This window comes from Oenanthe melanoleuca, chromosome 5 (genome assembly GCF_029582105.1).
Source record: "Oenanthe melanoleuca isolate GR-GAL-2019-014 chromosome 5, OMel1.0, whole genome shotgun sequence".
Lineage (NCBI taxonomy): Eukaryota > Metazoa > Chordata > Aves > Passeriformes > Muscicapidae > Oenanthe > Oenanthe melanoleuca.
Window position 1 is genome coordinate 57,524,039 of NC_079339.1, and position 27,109 is coordinate 57,551,147.

At 47.9% G+C, this 27,109-nt stretch overlaps 3 protein-coding genes across 5 annotated transcripts in view; 1 reads left to right on the forward strand and 2 right to left on the reverse strand.

The window, feature by feature from the left end:
* Nucleotides 1-510: 510 nt before the first annotated feature.
* On the reverse strand, nt 511-4,946 carry LGALS3 (galectin 3). Of its 2 annotated transcripts, XM_056493259.1 has the most exons (7): nt 4,830-4,946; nt 2,883-2,935; nt 2,735-2,757; nt 2,020-2,493; nt 1,795-1,883; nt 1,363-1,534; nt 511-765 (listed from the first exon to the last, which is right to left on the reverse strand). In XM_056493259.1, exons 3-7 carry the CDS (start codon nt 2,750-2,752, stop codon nt 610-612), a joined length of 909 nt encoding a protein of 302 aa, XP_056349234.1. In that variant the 5' UTR covers nt 2,753-2,757; nt 2,883-2,935; nt 4,830-4,946; the 3' UTR covers nt 511-609. The 2 variants fall into 2 exon arrangements, with proteins under 2 accessions (XP_056349234.1, XP_056349233.1); XM_056493258.1 differs by lacking the exons at nt 2,735-2,757; nt 2,883-2,935; nt 4,830-4,946 and having other exon boundaries at nt 2,020-2,668.
* A 4,253-nt stretch (nt 4,947-9,199) lies between these two features.
* Nucleotides 9,200-27,109, forward strand: part of GCH1 (GTP cyclohydrolase 1) — a 101,408-nt gene continuing 83,498 nt past the window's right edge. The window contains exon 1 of the mRNA XM_056492006.1: nt 9,200-9,213. The gene's annotated coding sequence lies outside the window, so the exon portion shown is untranslated. The remainder of the gene's footprint in view (nt 9,214-27,109) is intronic.
* MAPK1IP1L (mitogen-activated protein kinase 1 interacting protein 1 like) lies at nt 13,358-25,670 on the reverse strand. 2 transcript variants are annotated; one of them, XM_056492004.1, is made up of 4 exons: nt 25,502-25,670; nt 17,772-17,799; nt 16,545-17,258; nt 13,358-16,023 (listed from the first exon to the last, which is right to left on the reverse strand). In XM_056492004.1, exons 2-4 carry the CDS (start codon nt 17,793-17,795, stop codon nt 16,012-16,014), a joined length of 750 nt encoding a protein of 249 aa, XP_056347979.1. In that variant the 5' UTR covers nt 17,796-17,799; nt 25,502-25,670; the 3' UTR covers nt 13,358-16,011. The 2 variants fall into 2 exon arrangements, with proteins under 2 accessions (XP_056347979.1, XP_056347980.1); XM_056492005.1 differs by lacking the exon at nt 25,502-25,670 and adding an exon at nt 23,798-23,925.

Here is a 27,109-nt window from a genome sequence, read left to right on the forward strand (position 1 = left end):
ACTTCTGTTTTCTTTTTTTACCAGCCTGACTCACGGGGTGAACTTGCCAATAAACCTCCCCACCCTTGAAACCAGTCCTGACTCACACGAGGTGATGAGTGGGGAGAGCAGCACAAGGCTCGTGACCTGTTCTGTGGATGGGATGGGATCTCCCTGGGCTGGGAAATGTTCCTGGGATCCACTAGGCAGAAAGGAAGGACAGGGATGGCTTTTCCAGCCACACTCTAGCAGGGAGATTTTGCTTCTTCCAGCTCTGAACCCTCTCCTGAAGTGCTTCATCCTGGTCAGGCTCAGAGGCTGTCAGGTTTTCCCTGTGCTTCCTAGAGGATTGCTGCCCCTGTTCACAGGACCAGGGACAGTGTCACAGGCTGCTTTCCCAAGTTCCTCCCCACAGAAATCAAACTCCTTGTTGCTGTGGAATCAGGAATCCAGCAGCAATCCGGCTCCTTCCAAATCAGAACTCAGCTTGCCCACAGCGTGTTGTGTCTTTGAGATACAACTAAAACCAAATTTTACAGGTTAAATGTTTTATTACCTCACAGTGACGTGGTGAGAAGGCACTTGTGTTACACCATAAAAGACAGAGGGATTGCCCAGAGTTCCCCCCAGTTAAATCATGGTGGGCACCACGCTGGTGAGGGCAATATCCCCCCCAATGCAGAGCTTGGTCACCTCGTTCAGCCTCTTCTCACGGTGGTTGTACTGCAGCAGGTGAGCATCATTCACAGCCACCTTGAAGTGATCTGTCTCACAGAGGATCTGGAGCTGAAATAAAAACCCTACATCAGACCCAAAAGCCAATTGGATTTATTCTAGAAGAAGTTTTAAGCCCCACACTCGAGCAGGCTGGCGCTGGCTGGAGGCTGCTGCCAGCTGAGTCCAGCCCTGGGACATGTGGAGGAGCAGCTGCAACACCAGTGACCTTTGCCTTCCCAAAATTCTGTGCTCTCCCTTCATATTTTAGCCCAGTTTCTGCCTCCTCATCCCTATGCCAGTCCCTCAAAGCAAGACTCCACAGTGTGAACCTCCTATGTAGGAAAAAACACCTCCTGAAGAGCTGCCAGCAGGGAAAACACGTTACAGAAACCTGTCCAACCACTGTGCAGAACAACAGTGTAAATAAGGAGGGTTTCATAATCCTTGGGGATAGCAGGAGGGGGAAGTTAAGCCCTGGGCAGCTGGAGCTGCAGGAGGGGGTCAGAAGAGCTGGGAAGTGCTGTGGGGATGGCACATGGGGTGGGTGCCCCAGAAACACCCCTGGGAGCTGATTCCTGTGCAGAAACACCCATGTCCTTACACAGGTCTTGTTGCCCAAACCCTTTTGGTGCACTGAGACTGAGCTGGGATGGATTTTTCTGGTACCTTGAAGGGTTTTCCAGCTTCAAATGGAAACCTGGGAGCTGTCCTCTCCTCCTTCCCCCAGTTCTCTTGGAATTTGGAATTGCAGACAATGACTTTATTGTGGTGGTCTTCCTTGAAGCGGGGGTTGAAGTGAAAGGCAACATCATTCCCTCGCTTGAAATCCAGTGAAAACCTGCAAAAACAATAATGGAATTATTTGCTTTTGCCACAAAAGCCCTGGATTCTGTTACAGGGCTACCCAAAAATAGCAGAAAGAAAACCCCACAGACCCTGCTAGGCAACAACAGCACATTTACACGTTTATTTAGTGTAATATTTGATGTTACACCAGGCAGGTGTTATTCAGGAATGGAAAGCAAGTTCCAGCCCCCCTGCTCCACCCAGCAGTGCCCATGGAAGCCCCCCCACTCTCAGAGCTGGACACCCCAGTACCTGTCAGGGTTGGGGTTCACAGTCCCAGTGATGGTGATGAGCAGCCGAGGGACGAGTCCTGCCTGCAGGGGCAGCTCAAAGGGGACTTTCTGGGAGACAACAGGGACTTGGTGTCAGCAAAAAACCATGTCAAAAGCCCAATGCCACCCCTGGGGACAGCCAGCCCAGGCTCCTTCCTTGGCCAAGCAAAATCAGCCAGAACCCTCATGATGACAGAGCCATTACCATTGGAGGAGTCGGTCCTCCTTGAGGAGCTGGTCCTCCGTGGGGAGCACCTGGTCCTCCCTGGGGAGGAGTTGGTCCTCCCTGAGGAGGAGTTGGTCCTCCCTGAGGAGCAGAAGGCCCAAATCCAGGATGGTTGGATGGTTGTCCTGGGGCAGGAAACGGCCCCGTTGCTCCTGGTGCTCCAGGGAATGCTCCAGGTGCTCCTGGATACGCTCCTGGTCCTGCTGGTCCTCCAGGATAAGCTCCAGGTGCTCCAGGGTATCCTCCAGGTGCTCCAGGGTATGCTCCAGGTGCTCCAGGATAGGCTCCAGGTGCTCCAGGATAGGCTCCAGGTGCTCCTGGATAAGCTCCAGGTGCTCCAGGATACCCTGGGAATGCCCCAGGAGCTGCAGGTTGGTTGCCCCAGGAGGGCCAGCCCTGGGCTGGGGGGGCACAAGGGGCTGGGTTGTTGCTGTTGGCCAAGGCATCAGATAACTGGGGACAGAGGAGAGGACAAGGGTCAGCTGGGGGAGATTCCTCCTGGGTCACACTGAGCTCTCCAAAGTTCATCTCTGGTAGCCTGCAGCATGGCTGAGGGCAAGAGCTCAACTGTTCAAAAATCCTGACTGGAGAGGGTTTGGGGGTTTACACAGGTTAGCAAGGATGTGCTCCCTCCCATCCCAGCCAAAGGTCACAGTCACAGCCCCCACAGTTGTTTAAAGGAATTCATACTTACAGAGAAACCGTCCGACATTTTTCCTAAAAAAGTAAAACGGGAAGTGTCAGTCATGTTTAACCTGCACCATGCAAACAAGAGATTTTTTTGAGGGGAGTTACAGTTTAGAGAGGCAATTGATGGGAATTGCTGAGCTCCCATCACATACCTGCCCAGCAGAGCTGACAGCTCAGTGCCAAAGAGCAAATCCTGGTCCGAGACCTGCGGGATAAACGGGAGTCACTGCTGAGAGCTCTGGGAGCTCACAACGCTCCAGCGTTACTCACTCCCCCAGCTCTGAGGCACCATCCGGGAAAGCATTTCCATAAAAAATCCCCAAACGGGATCCCCGGGGATGCAGGAGCTGCGCGGGAGCTGCAAATCCATCACGGCACATCGGGGACCTGGGATGGCCTGGGATGGGGAGAGGAGGGGGACAGCCGGGGATGCAGGTCCGTAATTGTCCCGTTCCGGCGTGGGAGGGACACAGCGGCTCCGGGCCAGCAGATAAAAGCTGCTTTGCAAGTTTTATGAGTCCACAGCACGGCCTGGCCGAGCACACACCTGCCTGTGCACAGGAACAGCCCGAGCTGGGTTCCTCCCATCAAAGGGACGTTCATAAGAGAAGGGAAAAGGGAGAGCCAGAGAGGGGAAAGAAAAGGAAAATTCCAAATTTAAAACAGAGAAGGCAAATTCTCTTTGAAAGAAACGTTGGAGTGCATAAAGCAGGAGGTGTGGCTGCCCTGCCTCAGGAATGACAAAACCCCAAGTTTCACAATTAGCAAATGGCTCCTGTCTCTCCTGAGCCCACGGGGTTTTTAAGGAGTCATTCCCAGCAGAATCCAGTAGCCCGGAGTGTTTGTGCAGCCCATACCAACCAAAGCTTTTATTTGCCTGCTGGGTTCTTTTTAAAGCCCTTGGGTTTGCCATTAGGCAGGTGAAGCCAGAGGTGCACACACATCTGGGTGCAGCCAGGGCAGGTTTATTCCATTGAGGGGTCCTGCACGAGCCCCCTGTTCCCCTGGGATACCTCAGGGAGCTGCAGTTTTGTTCCCTTAGGCCAGAGCCTTGTGTCTCCCCAGGAACAGGTATGGGGACAGCTCTGGACACTTTGGAGTCTGTAACCAAAATCCCCCAATCCCACTAATCCTCTGGCACCAAAGGGTGAGGCCAGTGTCACCTTCTCTCTGTCACTGCAGCTCTCTGGAAATGCCCCTCTGGGTTATGCACCAGCTGCCATGGGAAGGGGGTTTCTCCCACCTTCTTCAGCAGTGCCCATGGTGGATTGCAGAGAATCCCAGCATCAGTGAGGCTGGAAAAGCCTCTGAGACCATCGAGTCCAACCATTCCCCCAGCACTGTGCCCCCAAGTGCCACATCCACCCAGGGATGGGGACCCCACCACTGCCCTGAGCAGCTGAGCCCGGGCTGGACAAACCTTTCCATGAAGAAAGTTTCCCTGTTATCCCGTTAAACCTCCTCTAGTTGCTCCTCTAGTGCAACACAAGGCCAGTTCCTCTCATCCTGTCTCTTGTTCCTGAGAGCCTGAATCCCTCCCGGATCCACCCTCCTGTCAGGGAGTTGTGCAGAGCCAGAAGGTTCCCCCGAGCCCCGTTTTCTCCAGGCTGAACCCCCCGGCTCCTTCAGCCTCTCCTCATCCTCATTTGAGCTCTAATTTTCCATCAGCATTTGAGCATCTGAGCTCCAACTCACTTCAGCTCTCCCTGCCCCGGCAGAGGATCAGCTGCAGGGAACATCCTACAGCTGACCCCAAACATTCCCTATGTTCACACCAAGTGGGGAAAAAGCCCCAAAATTTCTATTCAGGAAAGAAACACCATTTCTCTCTCCTTGGATGCTATTCCTGGGTGTCCCCCTGGGTGTTCCCACTCCCATCCCCCCCACAAGGATTTTGGGGTTGCAAACACCCCTGGAGCTCCTCACAGCCCCCATCCCACTATTATCCCTAAACCAGCGGGGATTTTCCGTGCGCCCCAACCCGCAGAGCCCCGGCAGCTCTCGCGCGTCCCGCTGGCACCCCAAACCCTCCCTTCCCGAGGATTTTTGTGCCTTTGTCCCCCGGATCCCCGGGACCCCGCGGAGCCGCATCCCCTCACCTGGCGCGGCGGCTCCGGCTCTGCGCTCCCGCAGCGGGACCGGGGCGGGACCGGGGCGGGACCGGGACACCCGTGACAGCCCAGAGCTGCGCTGTGCTTCCCCTTACCAGCGGTGACATCACCGGCGGGGGTGTTAACAGAGAATAATTTGGGTTTTCTCGCTGTTTGTGCCTTCCTCGCACGGAGGTTCCCGTTTCCCTGCCCACCTGGAGCCGCTGCCAGATGTTCTCCTTGCCAGATGTTCTCCTTGCCAGATGTTTGCCCGTGTGTCTCACGGCTCCATCCCCTCAGCTTTAGTGCAGCTCGGTGAAACACCCAATTGGGTTTTAAATTCTGAACATTTTCTCCTTCCCCACGATGAAAATAAAAGCCGAAAAAGAGTTTTGCTTTCATCCCGCTCTGCGGGGCCGGCAGAGGACGGGCTCTGGGAGCTGCTGGAGGCAGCTGGAATTTCAACAAGCCCGATTTTATTTGAGGTTGAGGGTGAATCATCTCTGGTTTGCTCCATGGGCCCCACGGCCAAAAGCTGTGGAAAAGAACAAGGTGGTTTTGTGCTGAAATCCTGATCTGCTGGGAGAAGGGGATGGGAAGGGAAAGAAATGAATGGAATGGGATGGGATGGAATGGAATGGAATGGAATGGAATGGAATGGAATGGAATGGAATGGAATGGAATGGAATGGAATGGAAGAGGCTGGGCTAGATTAGGATTAAACAGAAGAGGGGATTTCAGTTGGAAAACACCCACAAACACCACCTAATCCACCTCTCTGGCCAATTCAGGGCTGAGCAAAGGTTATGAAGGGACTCACTCTCTAATTGGTGCCATTACACCAGTGTAGAATGCAGAATGTAGAAACTGTTTCTTTTAGGCAGCAGCTCGGCTCAAGGGCTCAGCTGATACTGCAGCTGATATAAAAATAATGAAAAAGGGGCAAAATATGTTGATTTTAACTCTGATTAATTTTAGTATAAATTCCTCTGGTTCAACTCTGCTTATCTAAAAGATCTGGCTTAAAAGAGGGCAGCCTCCTTTCCATCAGGGCTCCAGCCTGGATTTTGACACCCTTCAGCTTCATGTAATACTTGTCAGGGATTCAGAGCAAACTTGAGGGTGTAAAAATGCCAGGGATGCCCATGGGAGTGGCTGGAAATTAAGTATTTCAGGGAAATATGTTTATTATTCTTAATATGTATTAAGTAATATATATATAAATAATGTTAGTGCATCAGAAATGCACTTAATTAGGGAGTGCTGCTTCACTTGCCTCTCACAGCACCCAACCCAGAGTAAACAGACACTGCAATGTCTTTGGAGGTGTTTTAGGGCAAAGGGACCTGGAGAGAATTCATCCATGGCATGAGGAGCTGGAGCTTCCTGAGCCTGTAACACAAACAAGGCTGTAGGAATTCCTTAGTGCACAGATTTTTCCCATCTTCCCTAGAATTCCCTTAAGAAACCTTTGGGAAGAAAGATTTCCATGGAAAACGTGTATTGCTATTTTCAGGAATTTACACAGAGGTTTCAAATAACCAGAAAGGTTTGCATGGCTTTTTTTGGTTTTTGGTTTGTTTTATTCCTGTTCCAATGCCACAAGGTTTGTACTTCCAGTTATGCAACAGACAGATGATGTTAAAGAAAAATATTTGGCCAAAAGTCAGTGAATACAGAAATCAATATCTAATTCCTTCATTTAAATGAACCAAGCTGCAGCAAGGATGATGAGTGAGGCTGGGTGGGTTTGGAGCAACGTGACCTGGTGGAAGGAGGGGCTAGAAATGATCTTTAAGGTCCTTCCAGCCCAAACCATTCTGTGATTCCGTGATTCAGCATCCAGGGGTGGGTGCTGCAGCCCTTTGCACACAGAGCCAGCGATGCTCCCCATGAGTCACCCCACGGTGACTCACAGGACACCGAGGTGTGGCCACGGAGCTTCCCAGTTTTGCCTCCTGGGATGCAGGGAAGTGAAAGGTTGGTTTATGGCCAGGAGTCAGCAGAGCAGGGCTGGAACACCCCGGCTTTGGGGGAGATGGAAGACACAGATCTCCTCACTCACAGCTTTGTGATGCAACCCTGGCTCTTCCAAAGTGGGTAAAGAATTGGTCATGCCCCAAAAATCAATGTTTTCTGTGGGTTTGAATTTTTTTTAAGCACTCCCAAGTATCTTGTTTGTTTTAGAGAACCCTTAATGTAAAACAAAACCCTCCTTGGTACCACAGATGATTTAAATTCCCAAATTGCAAATCCAGGGGGTGGGAGATGGAGGATCCAGGGAGGTGGATCAGCCATGAGACCACCTCATATCTTGGGGATGTGCTCTCAATTTGCTCTTTATTGCAGCCAAACACTCTAAGCACGAATTATTTTCCCAATTTTAGAATTCCCAGCATTTCCCCAATGGCAAGAACCTGGTGATATCTGACTGTGTCTGTGTCTGGTTGGGAGAGGTTGATGTTCTTCACTGCAGCTGGTTGTGGAAAAACACCCCACTGCAAAATATAACTGATCTCTGAGAGTTAAATAACTTTAAAGCAGTAATTTCAAACTGCTCAATGGAAAATAATGAACAGAAAACGGCTCCTCTTTTCCTGATGGCAAATTAATGTGGAGGGAATCAATCTAGAGGGCAAGAAGCTCCATGGCAGGAGAGATCCTCTTCCCTTGCCAGAGCAGAACAGCCCACATGCCCATGTTTCCCTGCCTTGTGATTCTGTGTGGGACTGGCAGCACCCACAGTGTGCAATGTTTGGGTTTGGGCTGCAGATCTGCCACGGGGGCCGTGCTTGGCACCATCCCAAAGTGCTAAATTCAGCCACCTCTGAAATCCTTCCTCCCTGTGCACCTCCCCTCCTTTCTCAGAGCTGGGGATGAGGCTTGAGGAGCTTTGTGGAGCCCCTCATGCACTTCCCTGGGGTGTCACAGCAATTCCAGCCCCACATTCCAGTGGCTGAGTCACCTCAGCAATAGAAAAATCAGGGAACAGGAATCTCCTCTGTGACCGCCAGACTTGAGCAATCTCCTCCCAGGACTGAGAGCAGGGATTGAAGAGCCCCTCTCCTCCTCCTCCTCCTCCTCCTCCAGCAATTTTGGGGCTTGGTACATTCCTTGGCTGCATCACCATCTCCCCCTCCCCAAAATCACTTTGCCCCAGCACTGGGGGAACAAACTCCACGAGAGGAAGGTGGAGAACTTCTGCAACTTCAGCAAAAAAAGGAAAATCAGTGGATAAGGAGCACCACCCCTGCTGCTCACATCAACCCTCGTGTGCACCAGCAGGTCTGCACTTGCTCTCTTTATCTTCCTTTTATTCCTTTTATAAAGCACCAAAGCAGAATTCCTGCCTTTGGAGCTTCCTCCTGCTCCTGGAAAACACAGATGTGCAGCTCACCCAGTCCCCTCCTGCTCTGGCAGCACCAGGAGAGCTGCAAGTCCCCCCAAAAAGCTTCACCAGCTTCTCCTGCTGAGGCTGTGGATGAGCAGAACCCTGCTAAGGTTTGAAGCTTTTTTGTTATCAAAGATGAGGGAAAGAGAAGCACTTTGAGCCTGACATTCAGATCTGAGCATAAGCTGCTTTTCAAGCGTTAAATGAGTCTTGTAGCAATTTGTGTCAATGGAGATTTTATGAAAGTCCTCAAACTCCCCCTGGCTTTGAACTTCAGAGAAATTCCAGCCTCCTCTGCAGCCTGGTGCCAGGAGCATCCTTCATGCAAATATTATTAAATAACTGCAGGAGAAATGCCTGCAGCACCCCAAATGCTGGTGGAGATGGGGCCAAAGACCCCCATGGCTCATTGCCATCAAAATCCAAGACTTTGGTGCTTTTCTTGGTGCTTTTCTTGGTGCTTTTCTACCCTCTTGCCCAGCCAACCCCTCCAGAAACTGCTCCAGCCTAAAAAGCTGAGAACAGGGCTGTGCTGAAGGAAGGGATTTAATCAGTTCATGGCAACCCTCACTGAGGGCAGGGAGAGCCCCCTTGTCTCTGGAATGGGTTCTCCATAAGGAGAATAAAATCCTTGTGTGACACCACACTGAGCACAGGGGGTTGGAAAAACATGAAGGGCAAAGGAAGGCAGGACAGCTCAGCCTCACCCAGCAGAAAGCCTCGGTACCAACCACTCTGAAGAGTTTAAAACAACTTTACTACACAGCAATCACTGAATCTTTGAGGTTGGGAAACACCTTTAATCCAACTTCAATGTGTGGTTGTTGCCATATCTCCCTCAGAGGAGAGGGAAAGGGAAGAGCTTTGGAGGAGTCCTTTTCCTTCTTTCTGCCCTGGATTTTGCAGAGCACAGAAATTCATTCTGCTGTGAAGCCTTACACTAATCAGGGCTCAGATTTAAGTCTGTTTTTCCTGCAGCAGCCAGAGCTCAGGCAGTGCTATGTCTGTGCTAAGGTGCAGGTTATAACAACCTCTCCCAGCAGCACCATATGCCACTAAAATGCTGCTTTCCCCAATTTTTTATCAAGTTCAGTGTTAAAAATAATCAATACCAGACACAGCCACCCCTCCCTGAGGCTTTGCAGGGTGAGTGGAGCAGCAGCAGAGCCCTCTGCTGATGAGCAGGGTGGTGAAGGGGCAGCTCCAGCACTGTGAGTAAAATCCAGAGGAACCACATCGTGCTTGGCTTTTACACAACACTCAAAAGCTCCTTTTTCCAACACCTGATATTTTTATTTTTATTTACCCACTCAGAGCAGTTTTTGCTTGATGTCACTCCACTCCCACTCTCCTTTTAGCAGCTCCCTACCCTGACAGCCAGGGCACAGCCCCAGCAGAGTAGCATCAAGACAAGGATGGTGACAGTGGCAGCTCAGAGCCACGATGTGATCACCCCAGTGTTCCAGGTTTATGGGGTGTTGCTTTCTGAGGGAAAACAGGGCAGAATCCAGGCAGAAATGCAGAAATGAAAGCCTGGCATGGAAGCTGATGAGACTTCGAAGTGTCTGAATTAAAAAACTTTCAAGATAAACAACTCTGTCTCCTTGAGGAGTGCCAGCAAACCCTGGCTTTACAGAGCAGTGAGAGCAGCACCAGGGGATTAAAGCATTAATTTCCCCCACTTTAAATTAATTTAAACTGTGATATTCTGTCACCTTCTCTTTGCTGGGGGGTGTTGCCTGTACCTGAAGGGAAGCACCCCTCTGAACCATTTCTGTCACAGGAAGAACTGTGATGTAAAGTTTTCACATCATGCAAATTAAGCACATTTCTTTGAAAAGGCAGCACAGCACAGAGTTACTTTTCATTATCCTTTAATGGCTCAGGAAAGGGGAGTATCCTGACAGAACACCCTTGTCATCACACACTTCTGGGGCTCTCACCACAGATCTACCCAGAACAACACTGCATTCATGAGCCAGAGGTGTCACAGAATATCCTGAGCTGGAAGGGACCCATGAGGATCCCTGCAGAGACACCCCAACAATCCCACCTTGAGCATCCCTGGGAGTGTTATCAAACTCTCCTGGAGCTCTGGCAGCCTCGGGGCTGTGCCCATTCCCTGGGACCCTGGGCAGTGCCAGCACCCTCTGGGGAAGAACCTTCCCTGATATCCAACCTAAACCTCCCCTGACACAGCTTCATGCCATTCCCCATTCATGCCAAGCCAGGAATTCACAAATGAAATCCAGACTTTTGTCATCTTCTGAATTTATTTCAAGAATGGATAAATTCCATATTTGCTTTTAAGCAGCCACAAACCAGCACTACTTTCTGAAGAGTGATGTCTGATTCCAGTGGGAAGGGACACTGGGAGGTTCCTAGTTCTCACCTGGAATAAAACTGAGCTGATGTAGGAGTTTAGGGGTTAATTGCTACAGGAATTCCCTCCTCTAATCACAAGAACATGAATGTGCAAGAGCAGGTAAGATCTTGCAGAGACAGCAGGAGGACCTGGAATGAAACCCGAGGTGTGCCAAGGGCTGCTCAACACGGCCCTTCCCTGTCTTGTCATGAGAAAGTTGGGAAGAGGACAGGAACACAGGCACCGTGATTTTATCTGTCTCTCATTTAACAGGGAGGGTTCACTTTGGAAAGGGATGACAGGGAGCAGAGCTGCTCCTGCAGCTCCACTGACAACCCCTCGTCACTCACCTGGGTGTAACTTGTAACTTCATCGCAGCTCCTGATCTGCTGCTCGGGGGATACAAAGTCCCATTGTCATCACACAGGACAACCTGACCAACCAGGGCATCTCTGAAACAGAGTATCACAGGATTCCAGAAGGGTTTGGGCTGGAAGAGACCTTAAAGATGATCCAATTCCACCCCTGCCATGGGCTGGGACACTTTGCACCAGACCAGGCTGCTCCAAGCTCCACCAACCATGCCTTGGACACTTCCAGAGATGGAGCAGCCACAGCTCCTCTGGGCACCCTGCTTCCAACAATCCTGAGAGATTCTGCAGGCAAGAGTGACCAAAATAACATTCTCTCAGTTATCAGCTGGCATTTTCAGTTAACTCATTCCACTGACCTGTGAGTGCAGAGGAGAAGTTACAGTAGCTCATCCCACTAGATCAACCTTGGAAATGGGAAAACTGGGCCACCAGTAAATGGAACAGGGGAGAACCCCACGAGTGGAGCCAGGATCCCTCCCAGAGCACAGCCTGGGGCTGCCCAGCAGCAGCACAGGTGCCCAGGGATGGGCTGCAGGTGCAGAGTCACCCCCCTCATGGCACAAACACCGACAACACCCACCAGGGCACAGCTGGTCCAAATCCTCTGGGGATCCTCCTGCTGTCCCTGGGATAAGCAGACCCCAGGGTGGGACACTGGGAGTTATTCCTGCTGCGTGGATGAGTTGGTTGGAAGCTCTGTGTGAAAGCTGATACCTGTGGTTTTTAATTTCCTGAGTGACACTCAGACACCAGTGCCTGGGGAACTCTGGCTGTTTGGTGTGTATGGAATTGCCCTCTTAGAACTGGAATTCTGAGCTTAAATTCAGAAACAGGGCAGGCAATATTAACAAAAACAAGCATGGGATGTTTCATCCTGCCACAGATGCCAAAGGGCTCTCACTGCAGAGGCTCAGGACACCCTTCCCATCAAGGTGAGAGGGTCCCTGCCACAGCAGGGGGTGGAATGGGATGGTTTTTAAGGCCCCTTCCAACCCAAACCACTCTGGAATCACCATCCCTCCCTTGGGTCAGTCTGGCCTGGTTGGGCAGTGAATCCATGTCTGGGCACAGCAATGAATCTGGACTCACCCACAGGAGTTTGGGCACCTGCCTTCACAGGACTGGAGCAGAACTGACACATCCAGAGGGGGATGAACCAGGCACTGATTACTCTGCAATATCCTGGAACTGCTTTTACTCTCATAAGAATTACATAGATAAATATCACTTAGAACCACTGAATCCTTCAGGTTAGAGAACACCTCTAAGGTCAAGTCCAACCATTCCCCAGCCCTGCCAGGGCCACCACTGACCCTGTCCCCAAGTGCCACATCCTCAGGGCTTTTAAACCCCTCCAGGGATGGAGACACCACCACTGCTCTGGGCAGCTGTGCCAGGGCTGGACCATTCTTTGCAGGACAAAATTTTCTTTAACATCTAATCTAAACCTCCCCTGGTGTAGTTTAAAGTAATTCCCTCTCCCTGTCCCTTGTCCCCTGGGAGCAGAGCCTGGCCCCTGCCTGGCTGCACCCAGGGAGTTGTGCAGAGCCCAAGGTTCCCCCTGAGCCTCCTTTTCTCCAGGCTGAGCCCCTTCCCAGCTCCCTCAGCTGCTCCTCGTGGGACTTGGTCCCTTAAAAATATTCAACTGAAGTTTTCTGAGTCTGCAGGGCAGCAATTAACCTAATTGGATCTGTATGGCTGTGTCTTTGCTGATGCATAGGAGTTGCAGACAGAATTCATTTGAGAAATCCAGAGGAAGGGACAATGTCACAGCTGAACAGCCAGGATAAAGCACTGCCCACACACTGCACTGTTCTATTAACAGATGTAAGGATTATTTTTGGACCATGGCCTAAAAAGAGCTTTTCTCAAGCCTTAAAGTGGATAAATATTTTTGTTTCTAGTCTTTCCTGTTCACTGCTGCCATTTTTACCTTCCCTGGAGGGGTGAAGGTGTGAATCAAGGCAGCAGCATTGGCCAGCTCAGTGTGAACTGCTCTGCAAGCCAATATATGGAAGTGCAGCCACAAGTGATGCACAAATTTAGTAGTTCACACTGATGCCATCCCTGGAGTTTCTGTAATTCACTTTATCCCACCTAACTCCTGGGAAGTGTGTAAGAAGAGTGGTTTGGGGGTTCACTTACCACATCCATATGTGTCAATCTAGCACAGGAATTGTTCAGAGGCAGGGAAAACACACAACTCTTCACAGGTAAAAATCAGTCCCACTCCTCCTCTGGAACAAGCAAGACCAAATCTTTTCTCTCCTGATCACCAAGGAATTTGTGAACAGGCAGAACCTGGGGCTGACATGCTACACCAGAGCCATGGTTGCATCCACATTTAATATCCCTTAAGTACAGGCTGCAAATATCACAAAAGGAAGAGGAAAAACACTCACAGAAGTCAAGTAATTCTGATTTTATATTCAGGCTTTGCAAATCAAGGATGTCCTATTTTTACTATTCATTCAAGGCAAAAGTCTACACAGGCATGTCAAAAGCAGGAATTGAAAAACAGTGAACACAACAGTCTTGAAAATACGTTTAATGTCTAATCTTATACAAAAGTGACAGCATTTTCAAAAAAATATCAAATCCTGTATTTATAGCTTCTCACTATCATACAGCAATATTTGTTTCATCTAAAGAAAATACAGCAGCAGGTGATAATCTATACTTTAAAGATGTGATTGCTTATATTTTGTATTGTAAACAAATGCAGTATGTCAACCTCAAAGCACAAGTCAAAACGAACTCCTCAGCAATTGAACTCAAAATGATGCATAGAAATGTACAAATTCCATTGCAAAAGCTTCAGGCCAGAAGTTGCTCACACTTGACATAACATGTGATAAAGTTACTACACGGTATATAGTGACACCTTGAGTTTTTACACAATAGATTAACAGGAATACCCTTTTCACTGCTATGCAAAGAACTCTGCTCACAAAAACAAAGGGGTTATGAAACAGTTTTCATGACCTCAAGAAATACGAATATACATTGAAAAACATCCCATATATATTGAATTTTAGCCTAAATGTTCCAGTAATAAATCCTGCCTATTTCAGGAAGAACCTAGAAGTCTAGTTACTTTTACAAAACCCCTTTCCAAAAATCATTACTTGCTACTTTTGCTTTATCCTTTCCTATCTCTTCCCATTCCCTGCAGAGACATATGGCCAGTGCAATTCCAACTGGAGTGCTGCTACTGCATGATCCATTCATTTGGAATAAATGTTTTTTCATTACAATGATTTACAGTCTAAGGCTGCAGGTATCAAAAAAGCACTTGAGCAAATGCAGTCAATGTTGCTTATGTTAATTTTTAATTAGTCTTGCCAAGTCTGCTTGGGGGGCAACTGGGGTTTTTTTTTAAGGTTAGTGAAGACTTGCACTTTTGGTTCTTATTCCAAGGGTTAAGTTGTTGGGGTTTAAGTTGAAATGTTAAAAGTATTTTTGTTCAGCTCCAGTACTGTCTTCCTAAAACAAAAAATAGACATTCCTTTGCTATCAGCTTTCATGATGTTGGATTAAAGCAGCCACAGCTCAGCTGGCTTTCTCCTGCAAAAATACAGTAGGGCTTTGCCATAAAGGCTATGACTACCAAGGAGCATCACCACCAGGTCACCCCATGTGCTCTCAGAGTGTCCATCACACGCATGCAGGAAGCCACAAAGGTACTGGAAGAGAATTAACTCGTGTTCACAGTTCCATGATACAAAGACTCCCTAATGAGCTACCATGTGAAGCAAAATCTGTTCCTAATTCTACCCACAGAGGCTAAGCTAGGAGACCCCCAGCTGGGGAGGAAACAAGCTGTCCGTGGTCCAAGTGCAGGCCATGAAGCACCACCAAGAGATCGGCTGTGTCTCGGCAGAGCCTCGATGTGCTGGGCACAGGCACGGCAAGAACACGACTCAGGGCAGTGCCCCTGGCAGAGGCAGCTGCACAGCAGTGCACAGGCTTCCTGACATTCAATTTCTCCCAAATTCCACCTGCTCTGTGAGGTATGCAGACACCCAGCTGGGCACAGGGACAGCAAACGAGATCCCCTGACGCCCAATGGCGCAGAGGATCTCTGTCTGACACAGCTGTGCCAAAAACTGCTGGGAAGGGAATGCTCAGGGTGGGTTTTAAGCTCAAGTTCAGTTTCCAGGGACTCTGAAAAAGTCTGCCAGGTTTACACAACCCAGCAGCCAAGTCAAATTTGAAATGACTAGAACCCAGGTCAGAAATAGGGAAGTACCTACGTGGGGATCAGTTTCTCTTTACACAGACCAAGCCAAACTTCCAACCACCACAGAATGAGAACTGGCAACAGGATGTCCTCATTGGCATGCATAAAACTCACATTTTGCTGATTCAAAGTTAACTGCACATCCAGGTTATTTCACTTGCACAGGAATGCCTGTTTGTGAACACCAACAGTGTGCTGACAAGTCACACCAAGGCTTCCAAACGTGGCTCTTCTCCTCTGTAGTCCCAGACCGAGCAATTGGTTTGAGTATGTACAAAATGCTGAGAAAACCTTCCAGTTCACATGCTCTGTCTTGTTAGTTTGAATTACTGTAGCACGTTCAAAAATTAGGTTTCTTGACTAAAATGTTGAAACACTTTCTCTATTGACTTTTTAGAATAACCTGAAAATAGACAAAATATGACTATCCATCTGTTCAATGACCAGCAGGAGTCTGGCAACGAGACTTAAAGCATTAATGGAAATTTAAGAATTAACTTTGTTTTAATTCCATGGGCCTGATTCTTTATAATCCTTACATGGCAACTCCTGTTTTTCCAAGGAATGCTTGCCAACATAAGAACCACAGGTGTGTTAGTTGATTTCTTCTCTTTGTATTTCACTTGATTAAACCAAATAATTATGCCAGCACATGAGCAAGGTAAATTGATGTAAACTGCTCCTTCATACCTCAAATGCACATACAAGAGGCAATATTCTTCATAGCCCCATACATTACTGAAACAAAAACTGTAAAAATCTCTGTGTAGTAGTGGATGAAGGTGGTAAACTACAGTATTTTGTTGCCCAGAATGTATTCAGCGGTAAGGCTGCAAGAGACAAGAAGTTATGGTCAGTACAGACTTTTCACACAGCAGTTCATTCAGTTACAAATATTGTTTAATCACAATTAATCACAAATTCACCCTTATATTTTGTTATTCCCTCCCTATTGCTCTATCAGCAATCTCTCTAGATTAAAAAGACTAGAATATTTTCTTTTTCAGAATTATTACAATGCCTTCCCCCCTGTTTTTGGCTTTTAGAGTCTTTCCAAGGAGTGGAAGACTACTGTAATGAGAAACATGCTCCAATTTAACAGTTTAGCCATTCTAGTGTGTATTTCTAGTGTGTATTTCTAGTGTGTATTTACCAGTGTATATTTACCAGTGTATACTCCTAGTGTATATCTTTCCCCTAGTGTATTTAATATTTAACAAGTTTCCCACTGACTTGAGGAATAAAACAGGTGTGCAACTCCTCACCTGCACTAACAGGTTTTACTACTGAATTTCCCCGCTTTAAAAGTCAAACCCTTTAGAGTCATTTGAGACCAAAGTGAAATACTCACATGGGGACCACCAGGCATTGATGGAGCACCAGCAGGACCAGATGGCACTTGAAAAGGATTAGGGGGCGTAGGATATAGTCCTGGAGCTGGGTATGATCCTGTGGGTGGAGGGAATGGGCCGGGCGGTGACGGTCCCCACGTTCCGGGCGGCACCGTACCCCACGGTACCGTCGGCGCAGCCCCCGGAGTCTGGGTAGGAGCAGAATATGGCCCTGGGGGTGGATATGGCATGCTGGGAGCAGGATACTGCCCTCCCATTGTTGGTCCCCATGCTCCAGAGGGCATGGATCCCCATGGCCCAACAGGAGCAGGAGGTGCAGCTGGCTCTGTTGGACCTCCGTAAGGTCGTGGAAGCTCTGGAAAGGGCATATTTGGTGGAGGGTACTGCCCTGGAGGGACAGGACCTGGCACAGTTGGGGGTGGATATGGACCACCAGGAGGAGGGCAGGAGGGTCCAGTAGGAGGAGGAGGAAATGGAGCAGGCGGTCCCGGGGGCATTGAAGGATACATTCCCGTGGGAGGAGGTCCGAAGGGCACGCTGGAAGCCGAGGTGTTTGGTGGCAGTCCCGTTGGAGTCATAGGGGGGGCGCTGGGGTTATTCCAAGGGTTGGAAGCCGGCCAGCCCTGCGGAGGCTGCCCGGGCTGCTGGCCAGGCTTGCTGCTGCTCACTTTGGAGGTTTTAGCAGGCGACTGGTCTGGTAAAGCATCTGCCAACTGAAAGACAAAGCGGCGGTGAGAAGGGAGCGTGCCCGCGGAACCGCCGGCTGCAGACATCCCCCCACCACGTGGGCACATCCCAGCAGCAGGAGCAGAGCTCTGGGGCTGCACAGAGATGATTACATTCATTTTTGTGCAGCTCCTATCACTAAGGCAGCACAGGCATTCTGACAGGCCGCAGTTACAGAGGCAGAGATAAAAGGCGACCCTCCACACGGAACAACAGGCAACTGCAGCACCAACCTGCAACCATTTCCCTACATTTCCATTCCAACTGCCCTGATGCCATGAAAGCACAGCTCCTTTGTTAATGTCACAGGAGAGAACCCACGAGGCAGCTTCCGATGTTTAGTCCAGAGATTGCTACATCTACCCAAAAGGAAAACACCACGACTGCGACACAGAGGAAATCTCTCAGCTCTCAGCTCCCCTCTTCCTTCAAAAAACTGTCAGCTTTTGGAATAATCAACACAACTGGCTGATCTTCAGGAAAGAAAAACTGTTACTTACCGAAAAATCATCAGTTCCAGACATTGTGCTGAAAAGTAAGGTAAGATAAAGTGAAATTTGTTGAAAATAATAAAGGTATTTTTAAGCAAGACTTCATGAGACATCTACATTTGTCTCATGTGGAGCACAGCAGGTGCTGGAGCAGCAGCACCTCCTGGTGCCTTGGTTCCAGTGCCTCTGGCCCACACCAGCTCCTGGAGCACAGATCAGGTGATCAGTGCCCGTGGCTGCTGGCACTCCTGTGCCAGGTGTTCCTTAGGGGATCCCCAGTTAGTGAGATAATGGGAATAAATTTACTCTTTGTGTTTTAACCCTGGATTTATTGCTGTCCCAGCTGCCTCCCTGTGCTCACAGAGCAACCCAAACATCTTTCTCTGGATAAAGCTCCCGTGAACAGGGAAGTCCTGAGCCCCCACCTGCCTCCTCTCAGACAGGTGTGACATAGGATGTAAATGGGTCACACTGCAATTGGAAAAAATATTTTAAGCATTCATATTGAGCATATGGAGCCTGCCCAGACAGGGATGTCTGGGAATGATTCCAGGTGTTTTCTAAACTTGGAAATTGGATTTGGAAAAGGTATAGAAGGATTCCTGTGGCTGAAGTCAATGCCTCTAAACCAAAACATGATTAAATCAGAGAATCATGAAATGGTTTGGATTGGAAGGGACATTAAAGATCAACCCCTTGATGTGGGCAGGGACACCTTCCACTGTCCCAGGCTGCTCCAAGCCCATCCAACCTGGCCTTGGACACTGCCAGGGATCCAGGGGCAGCCACAGCTTCTCTGGGCACCCTGTGCCAGGACCTCATCACCCTCAAAATTCTTCCAACTATCCCATCCATCCCTGCCCTCTGGCAGTGAAGCCATTCCCTGTCCCTCCATCCCTTGTCCCCAGTCCCTCTCCAGCTCTCCTGGAGCCCCTTCAGGCTCTGCAAGGGGCTCTGAGCTCTCCCTGGAGCCTCCTCCTCTCCAGGTGAGCATTCCCAGCTCTCCCAGCCTGGCTCCAGCCCTTGGAGCATCTTCACAGCCTCCTCTGGACTTGTCCCAACAGGTCCATGTCCTTCTGATATTGGGGACCTGAACTAGAATCCCCACACAGATCTTATTGCAAAAAATAAAAAGAACTATAGCTTGCTGATGCTTTATCCTCCTATTATTTCAGAATAAATAATAACACCAAGGGCAGAGGATGCTCTTATTTACATTCACCAACTGCAGCAATTGACTACAGAGGTGTCACTAATAAGTATCCAACTTTCAACATCCAAAAAATACAGGCACCAAAAAATAGGGACCAATGAACTACATTAACAAATAACCAGAGGTGAGGAACTGTTAAAAAGATGACCAAGAGCAGCCACAAAGTTTTAGGGGAGAGTGTAAGAGCCAGAAAGTAATGTAAAAGGATAAAAAATGTAAAATGGAAGCCAAGAGTACAAACACTACTGCAAAGTTGGTTCCCACAATACTCAATCCTTGTATTTCCCTTGCTGATGGTGAAGAACTGACTTCTAAGACAGAGAATGGTCTCAGGGATGGAGGTCTGTACAGAAAGCCCAGATCAAATAGGTTTATAAGCTCCCTTAGATGAATATATATCCACATTATTTACATTATATTATTTATACAGTCTTCTCTGAAACTGTGTTGAAAGTTTTGCTGCTATCTACACAATCTCCTGATCTCAGGACAGGTCTGGATCAGCCAAGGGGCCATTTAGTCAGCATCCCATTTAATCTTAACAATGACCAGTAGAGAAGAACAAGAACAGGAACAACACTCACCCCAACAGTTCAACGATTCCCAGCTCAGACACTTCCTAAGCTGTAGGCAATTTCCATGGAGCAATAACCCTCAAATAATTCCTTTTTCATAAACACATCCAATTTCCTCACTTAGATGAGGGGATGTCTCATTTGCCCACTTCAGAGCTGTTCCTACAACACCCACTGGCAAGGAACTCCACAGGCTGCTATTTGTTGCACAAAAGCCACCTCCTTTTTTTGTTCTAAACCTGGATTTTACTAGTTTCACTTGTTGCTCCTCCATTCTTGCAGCTGAGGAAATCAGCAAATCTATTCTTATCCACCCTGCCCATGCTGATCATGATCCTACAAATTTTTACCATTTTCTTTCAGCTCTCCCTTCTCCAGGCTGATCTCCCCTGACCCTTCTGCAGCAGCTCTTTCTACCTTTGATTATTCTCCCTGCCTCAATTTAAGGCTTTTCCAAGTCTTTTGTATCTTCTGGGATAAATGACAAGAAAGAACCACAGAGAATTGAAGATGTGGGATAACCATTGATTTATGCAGTACCATAATTATGCTTTGGTTTGTCTTCTATTTCCTTCCTAATACTTCTTAATTTTTCAGCTGCTTTTAGATCCCTATGGAACTGACACTTCTGTGGCAATAATTCACTCCTCAGTGTCAAGGGTCAGCCCAGCATTTTATATGTGAAATTATATGCACCACTCTACATTTATCTACTCTGAATCACAGCAGATTTATTGCCATTGAATTATTTCTGCCAATTTATTACCTAATCCTTACTTTCCTGAATGGCTTTGTATCAACAAGACACTGCTCATCTCATTTCCCAAATTATTTATGACCACATGAAACAACCCAGACCTCTGTGGAAACACAGTGAACTTTTCAAGTTACACCTAATAACTTAAATAACCCATTCAAGAAATACTTGTAATTTAAATAAACCTTTCAAGAATCACCTAAAAATTTAAACAAACCTTTTAAGAAATATGTATCAACAAAGTTGATGGAATTCAGTGCCTAATTGCATGAATACAAAGGTTTGTTAAAACTCCAGTATTAATTTCTAACAGCAGTAGTTCTTTCAAGCAAGGACTCTTTGTCTCACATGTTCAGATCAAGAACTATTTGTTTAAAATTGAGAAACCAACTGAACTACATCAGGGAAGTGGTTTCTGCTCCTGTTATTAACAGCTCAGCTGTCTGAGCCATATCTACCAGAAATTCAATTTCTCTTCAAGAAATAGCTCTTCTGCTAAGAAATCATTCATTTTTGCAATTAACCACACTCAGTAAGTTGGCAGGTGCTTTTTGGTGGTACTGTAGTTCAATTCACCTCCATGGGCAGAGAAGCTATTTAATATAACACCAAAAATAAAGGAAAACAATCATTAATATACAGACAAGGACAAAAAAAGATTCTACATAAATTCACAGATAATAATCTTCATCATAACAGGTTATCAAAAAAACAGCACCAAAACAGGTAAAGAGAATCCTCATTTCTTTAAGCAGATGGAGAGATGGGATAAGACCAAGTGAAAACCAGATCTATAACAGATTGAAAAAAAGTTCACAGAAGAAGTTGGAACATTTGCTGCGAGGGAGAGAAGGAAGAGAAGAAATGAAACTAAAGGAGAACTCAGAAGAAAATCCTGTGATCTGTCACAAAAGTGTCAGAGAGGAGTAAATTCAAGTCAAGCAGTGGGTGAACACTGTTAAAACAGGCCTGCTCCCCAAATATCAATATCCTCAATATTTGTTAGCAGATCATTCCCAAATATTTCTGTGCCATGAAAATGAAGGGAACAATTCTGCTGCATGATTTATGAAAAAAAAAAAAAAAGGGAAAAAAAGTAGTTAAGCATAGCTTATAATGAGATTTAGTGGCTTTTTTACTTTGGCAAGCAGACAAGAGCAACATTTGTTGGCAACATTTGGGATAACTGAGCCCATGCCAAGCATGTCAAGGATCCTCTTGCAGACAGGATGGCCTATTTCAGGGATGTTTTTTAAACAGACATTTAATCTGGGTACTGCCACCTTCATTTCACAAAAAAGAAACTGAAATTACCCTTAACATTCAGACAACATATGAACTCATCTGTACTTAAACCTGCAATCTATATTCCATTCAGGCTGTTCAACACTAGTTAAAGAATTCCAGTCAAAATCTTACAGGAATATCAATTATATTATTACAATTATTGCCCAAGGCATTCACATGCTCACTAATTAAACTCAGAGACAGTGTCAGACAGAAGACCTCCAAGTAACTAAATTTTAAAGTCTCTTCTGGTCACACATGGGCTCAGATTTTAGGAAAAAACCCCCACACTGAATGGTGGCTTGATGGGATTTTTAGAATCACCAGATTTAACCAATGGGCTCCTGAATTAACCAATTATCTCTTGAAGCTTTGCTGGTGCACAAGCAGTGATATCAGCAGAGAGAAACCCATCCATGGAACAGACATTCATTCTGCCACATTTAAACTCTACTCCAAATTATCTTCCCTGCAGTTGGGATGAAGAAAGAACAAATGGAAGGAGGGTTCAGTTAAAGTCATTTGGCAGGGAGCAGAAAGACAACAGAGCTGGCAGCACTCAAAGTGAAGTCCTGCTTGCATCCCCTGTGCTGTAAGATAAGATTCCCTTTGTTTTCTGAAGGCCAACGCCCCTGGAAACATCTCTGGCTTTCCAGAAGCCCAGAGCCTGCCAGCTCCAGCTCTGCTGGGCAGGGCATCACCTCTCAGCCACCCTGGAGCACACAAAGGGTGTGAAGCACAAAACAGAAATAAGGGATGGAGAGAGATAATCGATGCCTGCAAAAAAAAAAAAAAAAAAAAAAAAAAAAGCTGTGAGGATCTGCATCCCTCTCACCCCTTATCCAGAAGAGCCATCACAGGCAGAAGGGACTTCACTGCACCTGCCCAGAAATGATACCCTGCAAAACCTTCAGGCCACACACCAAAGCCTCCTGGATATCCACGAGCTGCTCCCAAAATTCACCAGCAGGTAGGAGAGATGAGCAAGGCTGCTGGGCTGAGGCTGCACTGGGAAGAGAAGGGCTGGGAAGCACAATTCCAGCACAGCTCTGGCAGGAGAGTCCTTCCAGCAGCCTTCACAAGCGAGTGGTGACTCCCAGAGCTCTGTGCCTGTCTCTGGAAGCGTGGTGCTACGTGTGCCGTGCTAAATCCGTCCTACTAAACAGCTTCCACAACAAACCAGCTCCACGCTGCTTTTTCAGCTCTAAACCCTCTTGGATTGCATCCATCTCACTGAAACTATGATGTAGTAGCAATTTTCCCCATGCTTTGGCCTTTCCTGGCTTTTATCCACCAGCAGTCCTTACAGACCCTCGTTAGCAAGAGCTGTCCAAAGCATTTTTTCTTCCTTACCCAAAACTAAGCATCAACCACTTTCCTATTTTTTTTTTTTTTTTTGAGTTGTATGACATTTTTCCAACACTTGATGTGCCAGATTTAGTTCCTGTCTCCAAGATCATCTTTCAGACACAGAAAAAGGTTTTCTGGATATGCAACAGGCTGTGCTGCATTTCCACAGGGTGGCACGGCTGCCTCGGCAGAGAGGTTCCTTTGTCACTCTAACATGACTAATTCCTACCAGCATAACCTCATCCACAACAGGATTTCTGCCCACATAAGTGTAACTACCCAACATAGCACACGGAGAAAATGGAAGAGACACCAAGTCTTTGACGGCTTCTAAATGTTTTCTAAAATATGCAAATTTCTGCAGATTCAGGCGTTAAATATCAACACTTCAGAGCCTTTAAAGGATCCCAGAATGGTTTGGGTTGGAAGGGACCTTAAAGCTCATCTTGTTCCACTCCCTGCCATGGGCAGGGACACATTCCTCCACAAGACTAGGCTGCTCCAAGCCCCATCCTCTTCCAGCCACAGCTTCTCTGGGCACCCCAGGGCCTCCCCACCCTCACAGGGAAGAATTCCTTCCCAGTATCCCATCCAACTGGCAGTGGGAAGCCATTCCCCCCTTGCCCTATCACTCCATGCTCTTTTAAGCAGCTCCTCTCCATCTTTCTTGCAGACTCTCTTCAGGTACTGGTAGACCACAATTAGATCACCCCAAAGCCTTCTCTTCTCCAAGATGAACCATCCCAAAACTCTCAGCCTTTCCTCACAGGAGAGCTGCTCCAGCCCTCTGATCATCTTGCTGGCCTCCTCTGGCCCTTTCCCCATCTTTCAAGCCTCCCCAGTGCTCACATACCATAAAATAATTTGGTGTGCCCTGGGTGTTTATCCATTGGGAGAATAAAGTCAATTGACAAATGAAACCAGCAGCTATGTCATCAGTGGCTATCAGAGGTTTGGGGATATTTCTGCTCCTTTCCCTGTCTGTTATAAATGAAAAAATGACAAAGTCAGTTTTCAGATTTTTCAGGACAAATGTCATTAAGATGGATGACCAAAATGTGGCATTTGTTACAAATTGCCAACTACCAAAAGAAAATAATTCTTCAAAACAGAGTTCCTGGCATTTTCCAAGACCTGCAAAACACAAAGGCAGAAGGATCTGCAGTCTGTGCCAGCTCTTCACCCTCGCCAGGCCATTCAGTTTCACAGCTGCCTCCCCACCAGGCCCAGAGCTGATCCCTTCATCTGCTCCCCAAACCCAGCCCATCTGTCCCCCACCCCAGAGCACAAGGAGGTGCCTTGTTTGTGTGCCAGCTGTGACACAAAGTCAGGGCACAACACAATCCCTCCTGCCAAAGATCTCTCCTCTCCACACCACCCAGCCTTGGGAATCCTGAAAAAGATCAATTAGTCCAGCAGCTTGGAATGATTCAAACTGATCTTTTAGAGATGCTTCTAAATTATCCTGAGCTACAGAGCCCCACATCACAGAATCCCAGAATGGTTTGGGTAGGAAGGGACCTTAAAGCCCATCTGGTTCCACCCCCTGCCATGTGCAGGGACACTTTCCACTACCCGAGGCTGCTCCAAGCCCTGTCCAGCCTGGCCTGGAACACTTCCAGGGATGGAGCAGTCACAGCTTTCCTGGGCAGCCTCTGTTCTCCTCTCAAGCATTATCAGCTTAATTACTGCAATTGTTTTGGATGAAAAAACCACTCACTCTGAGGAGTGACTATCAAACAGCTTCGCAGGTTTTTGGTGTGTCATCCCCAAATAAAACATCAAACCCACGTGTCACATTCCAGCTGTAACCCCACCTCTGACACAAACCCAGACACCTTTCCCAGGAAAACCGCTTTTCAGGATTCACACCTGGCACCGATAAAATACACTTGAATGAACTCAAGCCTCAAGAATACCCAAAATGCTTTCCAGGACTGGCCTGACATTCACACAGTTTTTCCTTCAGCCCTGATCTCCGCAGGTCCCGGGAAGGGCAGTTTCAGGGCGTGTCATTTTAATTTCCAAAAGACAAAGCAGTGACTTTTGTTCTTACATACTGGCGATAAGGCTGAGTACCATGAGATGAGCAGATTGCTGCGGAATTCACCTGGAAACAAGTTTTCCATCAAAACCAGAACCTGTCAGGCGAGCAGAACTGATACCACACAGCCAGTTGCCTTAAACACGTTAAAAATTGATAAACCAACTTCTCATCAACTCTGAAAAACTGGCTTTCCCGAGCCCTTCTTTCGAGAGGAAGCTTTAAATGAAAATCACTTATATGCAATCCACGCTCATTAATAAACTACGACCACACAACACACACAAAAAAAGCCGAATAAATGTTTAACCCAGCCAAGACAGCGCTACCGAGCCACCAGGCCCCGCCACGAGCGACCCCCGGCGCTCTGCAGGGAGCAGCACCGCCCGCCCCCCGCAGGCGGGGCGGCACCTCCGGGATGTGCGAGGCGCGGCCCGGCCGCTGCCCCCCCGCCCTCCCGCGCTCCCCGCGGCGGCGCGGGGCCCGTGCTGGCGGCGGGGCCGCTGGCGGTACCTGTGCGGGGGGAGGCGGCGCAGGCCCGGAGGGACGCGGCGGCCGCAGCTGCACCGCCACCGCGACGGGCACCGGAACCGGAATGGCGTCACGGCGGCCACGCCCACCCCGCCGCACCGGAGGGGCGCGCGCTGCGCCACGCCCCTGCACGGCGGGTGCGTCACCGGCACCGCCCACCCGCGCGTGGCCACGCCCCTTCACCGACGCAACGCGCGTCGCAGGCCGCACCCACATCTGACCACGCCCCGCCCATAACCCCGCCCACACGTGTGCGTCATAAACCGCGCCCATCCCCGCGCGCTGTGGTGGGGTCACGTGACACGGAGCGCGGCCCGGCGCCCCCTGCGGTCACGTGACGCCTCCCGTGAGGGGAGCGGGCCCGGTGACCCCCGCGATGGCCCCGGCGCTGCTGTTCAACAGCGTTTCACCGCCGTTCTCACCGCTTTCATTAAATAAAAATATAAACTGGTATCTTGATTTATCTCCCCCCTCGTCCGGGAATCAAAATCTGCGCCAGCAGCAGAAAACGGCAAAGTGCTTACATTTCTGTCCCTTCAACGGGAAAAATTCCAAATGTTCTTAGTGTAAAAAAAAACCCCAAAACAATATAACTACTAAAAAACCAAATTGTTATTTCTATATACAAGGTGAATTGCCGTTGATGGTCCCAGTAAAAGCTCCAAGAACATTGATTTGTTTAGACCTACAGCCGCCCGCACAAGCACTTCAGCAGAAGCTGCACAACTCCTGTCGTGTTTAACAGTGTAATTAACACTCATATAAACAGTGCAATTAATAATCATATCAACAGCTGTTTCTCATGGATCTATATGGCTGCTGAAAACCCTGTTCTGATTTTCTTTTCTTGCAATAGGAAGGTCTGAAGGCAATCCTGACAGTTCCAACAATTCACCACATTCCCGAGCTTTGTCCAAACTCCCTCTCAGCCCTGTCAGCCTTGGGGCCATCACCACCGGCCAGGATTTCACCTCATCTTGCACAAAATCCCACCAGATTTTCATTTCAACTTATCCCAAATCATCCAATTTGCACATTTCAAACTGTTATAAATGGCTATTTGGATATGTTCAATTTGTCTAATTCATTGAAACAACAAGGTTCAATTTAGCAGTAATTTATTAATAATAGCAATTGTATATAAAAAATACAATCAAAAATATATGAGTTATATAAATTTGAGTGAATACAAAATTTAGCAACAATTTAAGTATAATAGGGGTGTGGTTTGGTTGAATAAAGCATAAGCAAAACCGACCAGGGATACAGGGAGGGATTCTCCCTTCTGCAAGTACCAAATCAGTCAAGCTAAAATCTCACTTATATCCTGTTTACTAATACATATTAATACAAAATCTTCTAGAAAGCCCCTCCTCGTTTCTGTTCCTAAAATCTATGTCACTGTGTTGTATTTCACATGCTGCATCAGTGCTCGGGTGTCTCTCCTCCTTTGGGGTCTTGTTTCCGATGAAGGCTCTGGGTTTTCCTCAGTGTTCACTGTTTGACCTCTCAGGTAGCACAGGTGCACTAGGCTTAGAGTTATATAATTAAATATATGTTCCCACAACAGGCCTTAGTCCAGTGTCCAAT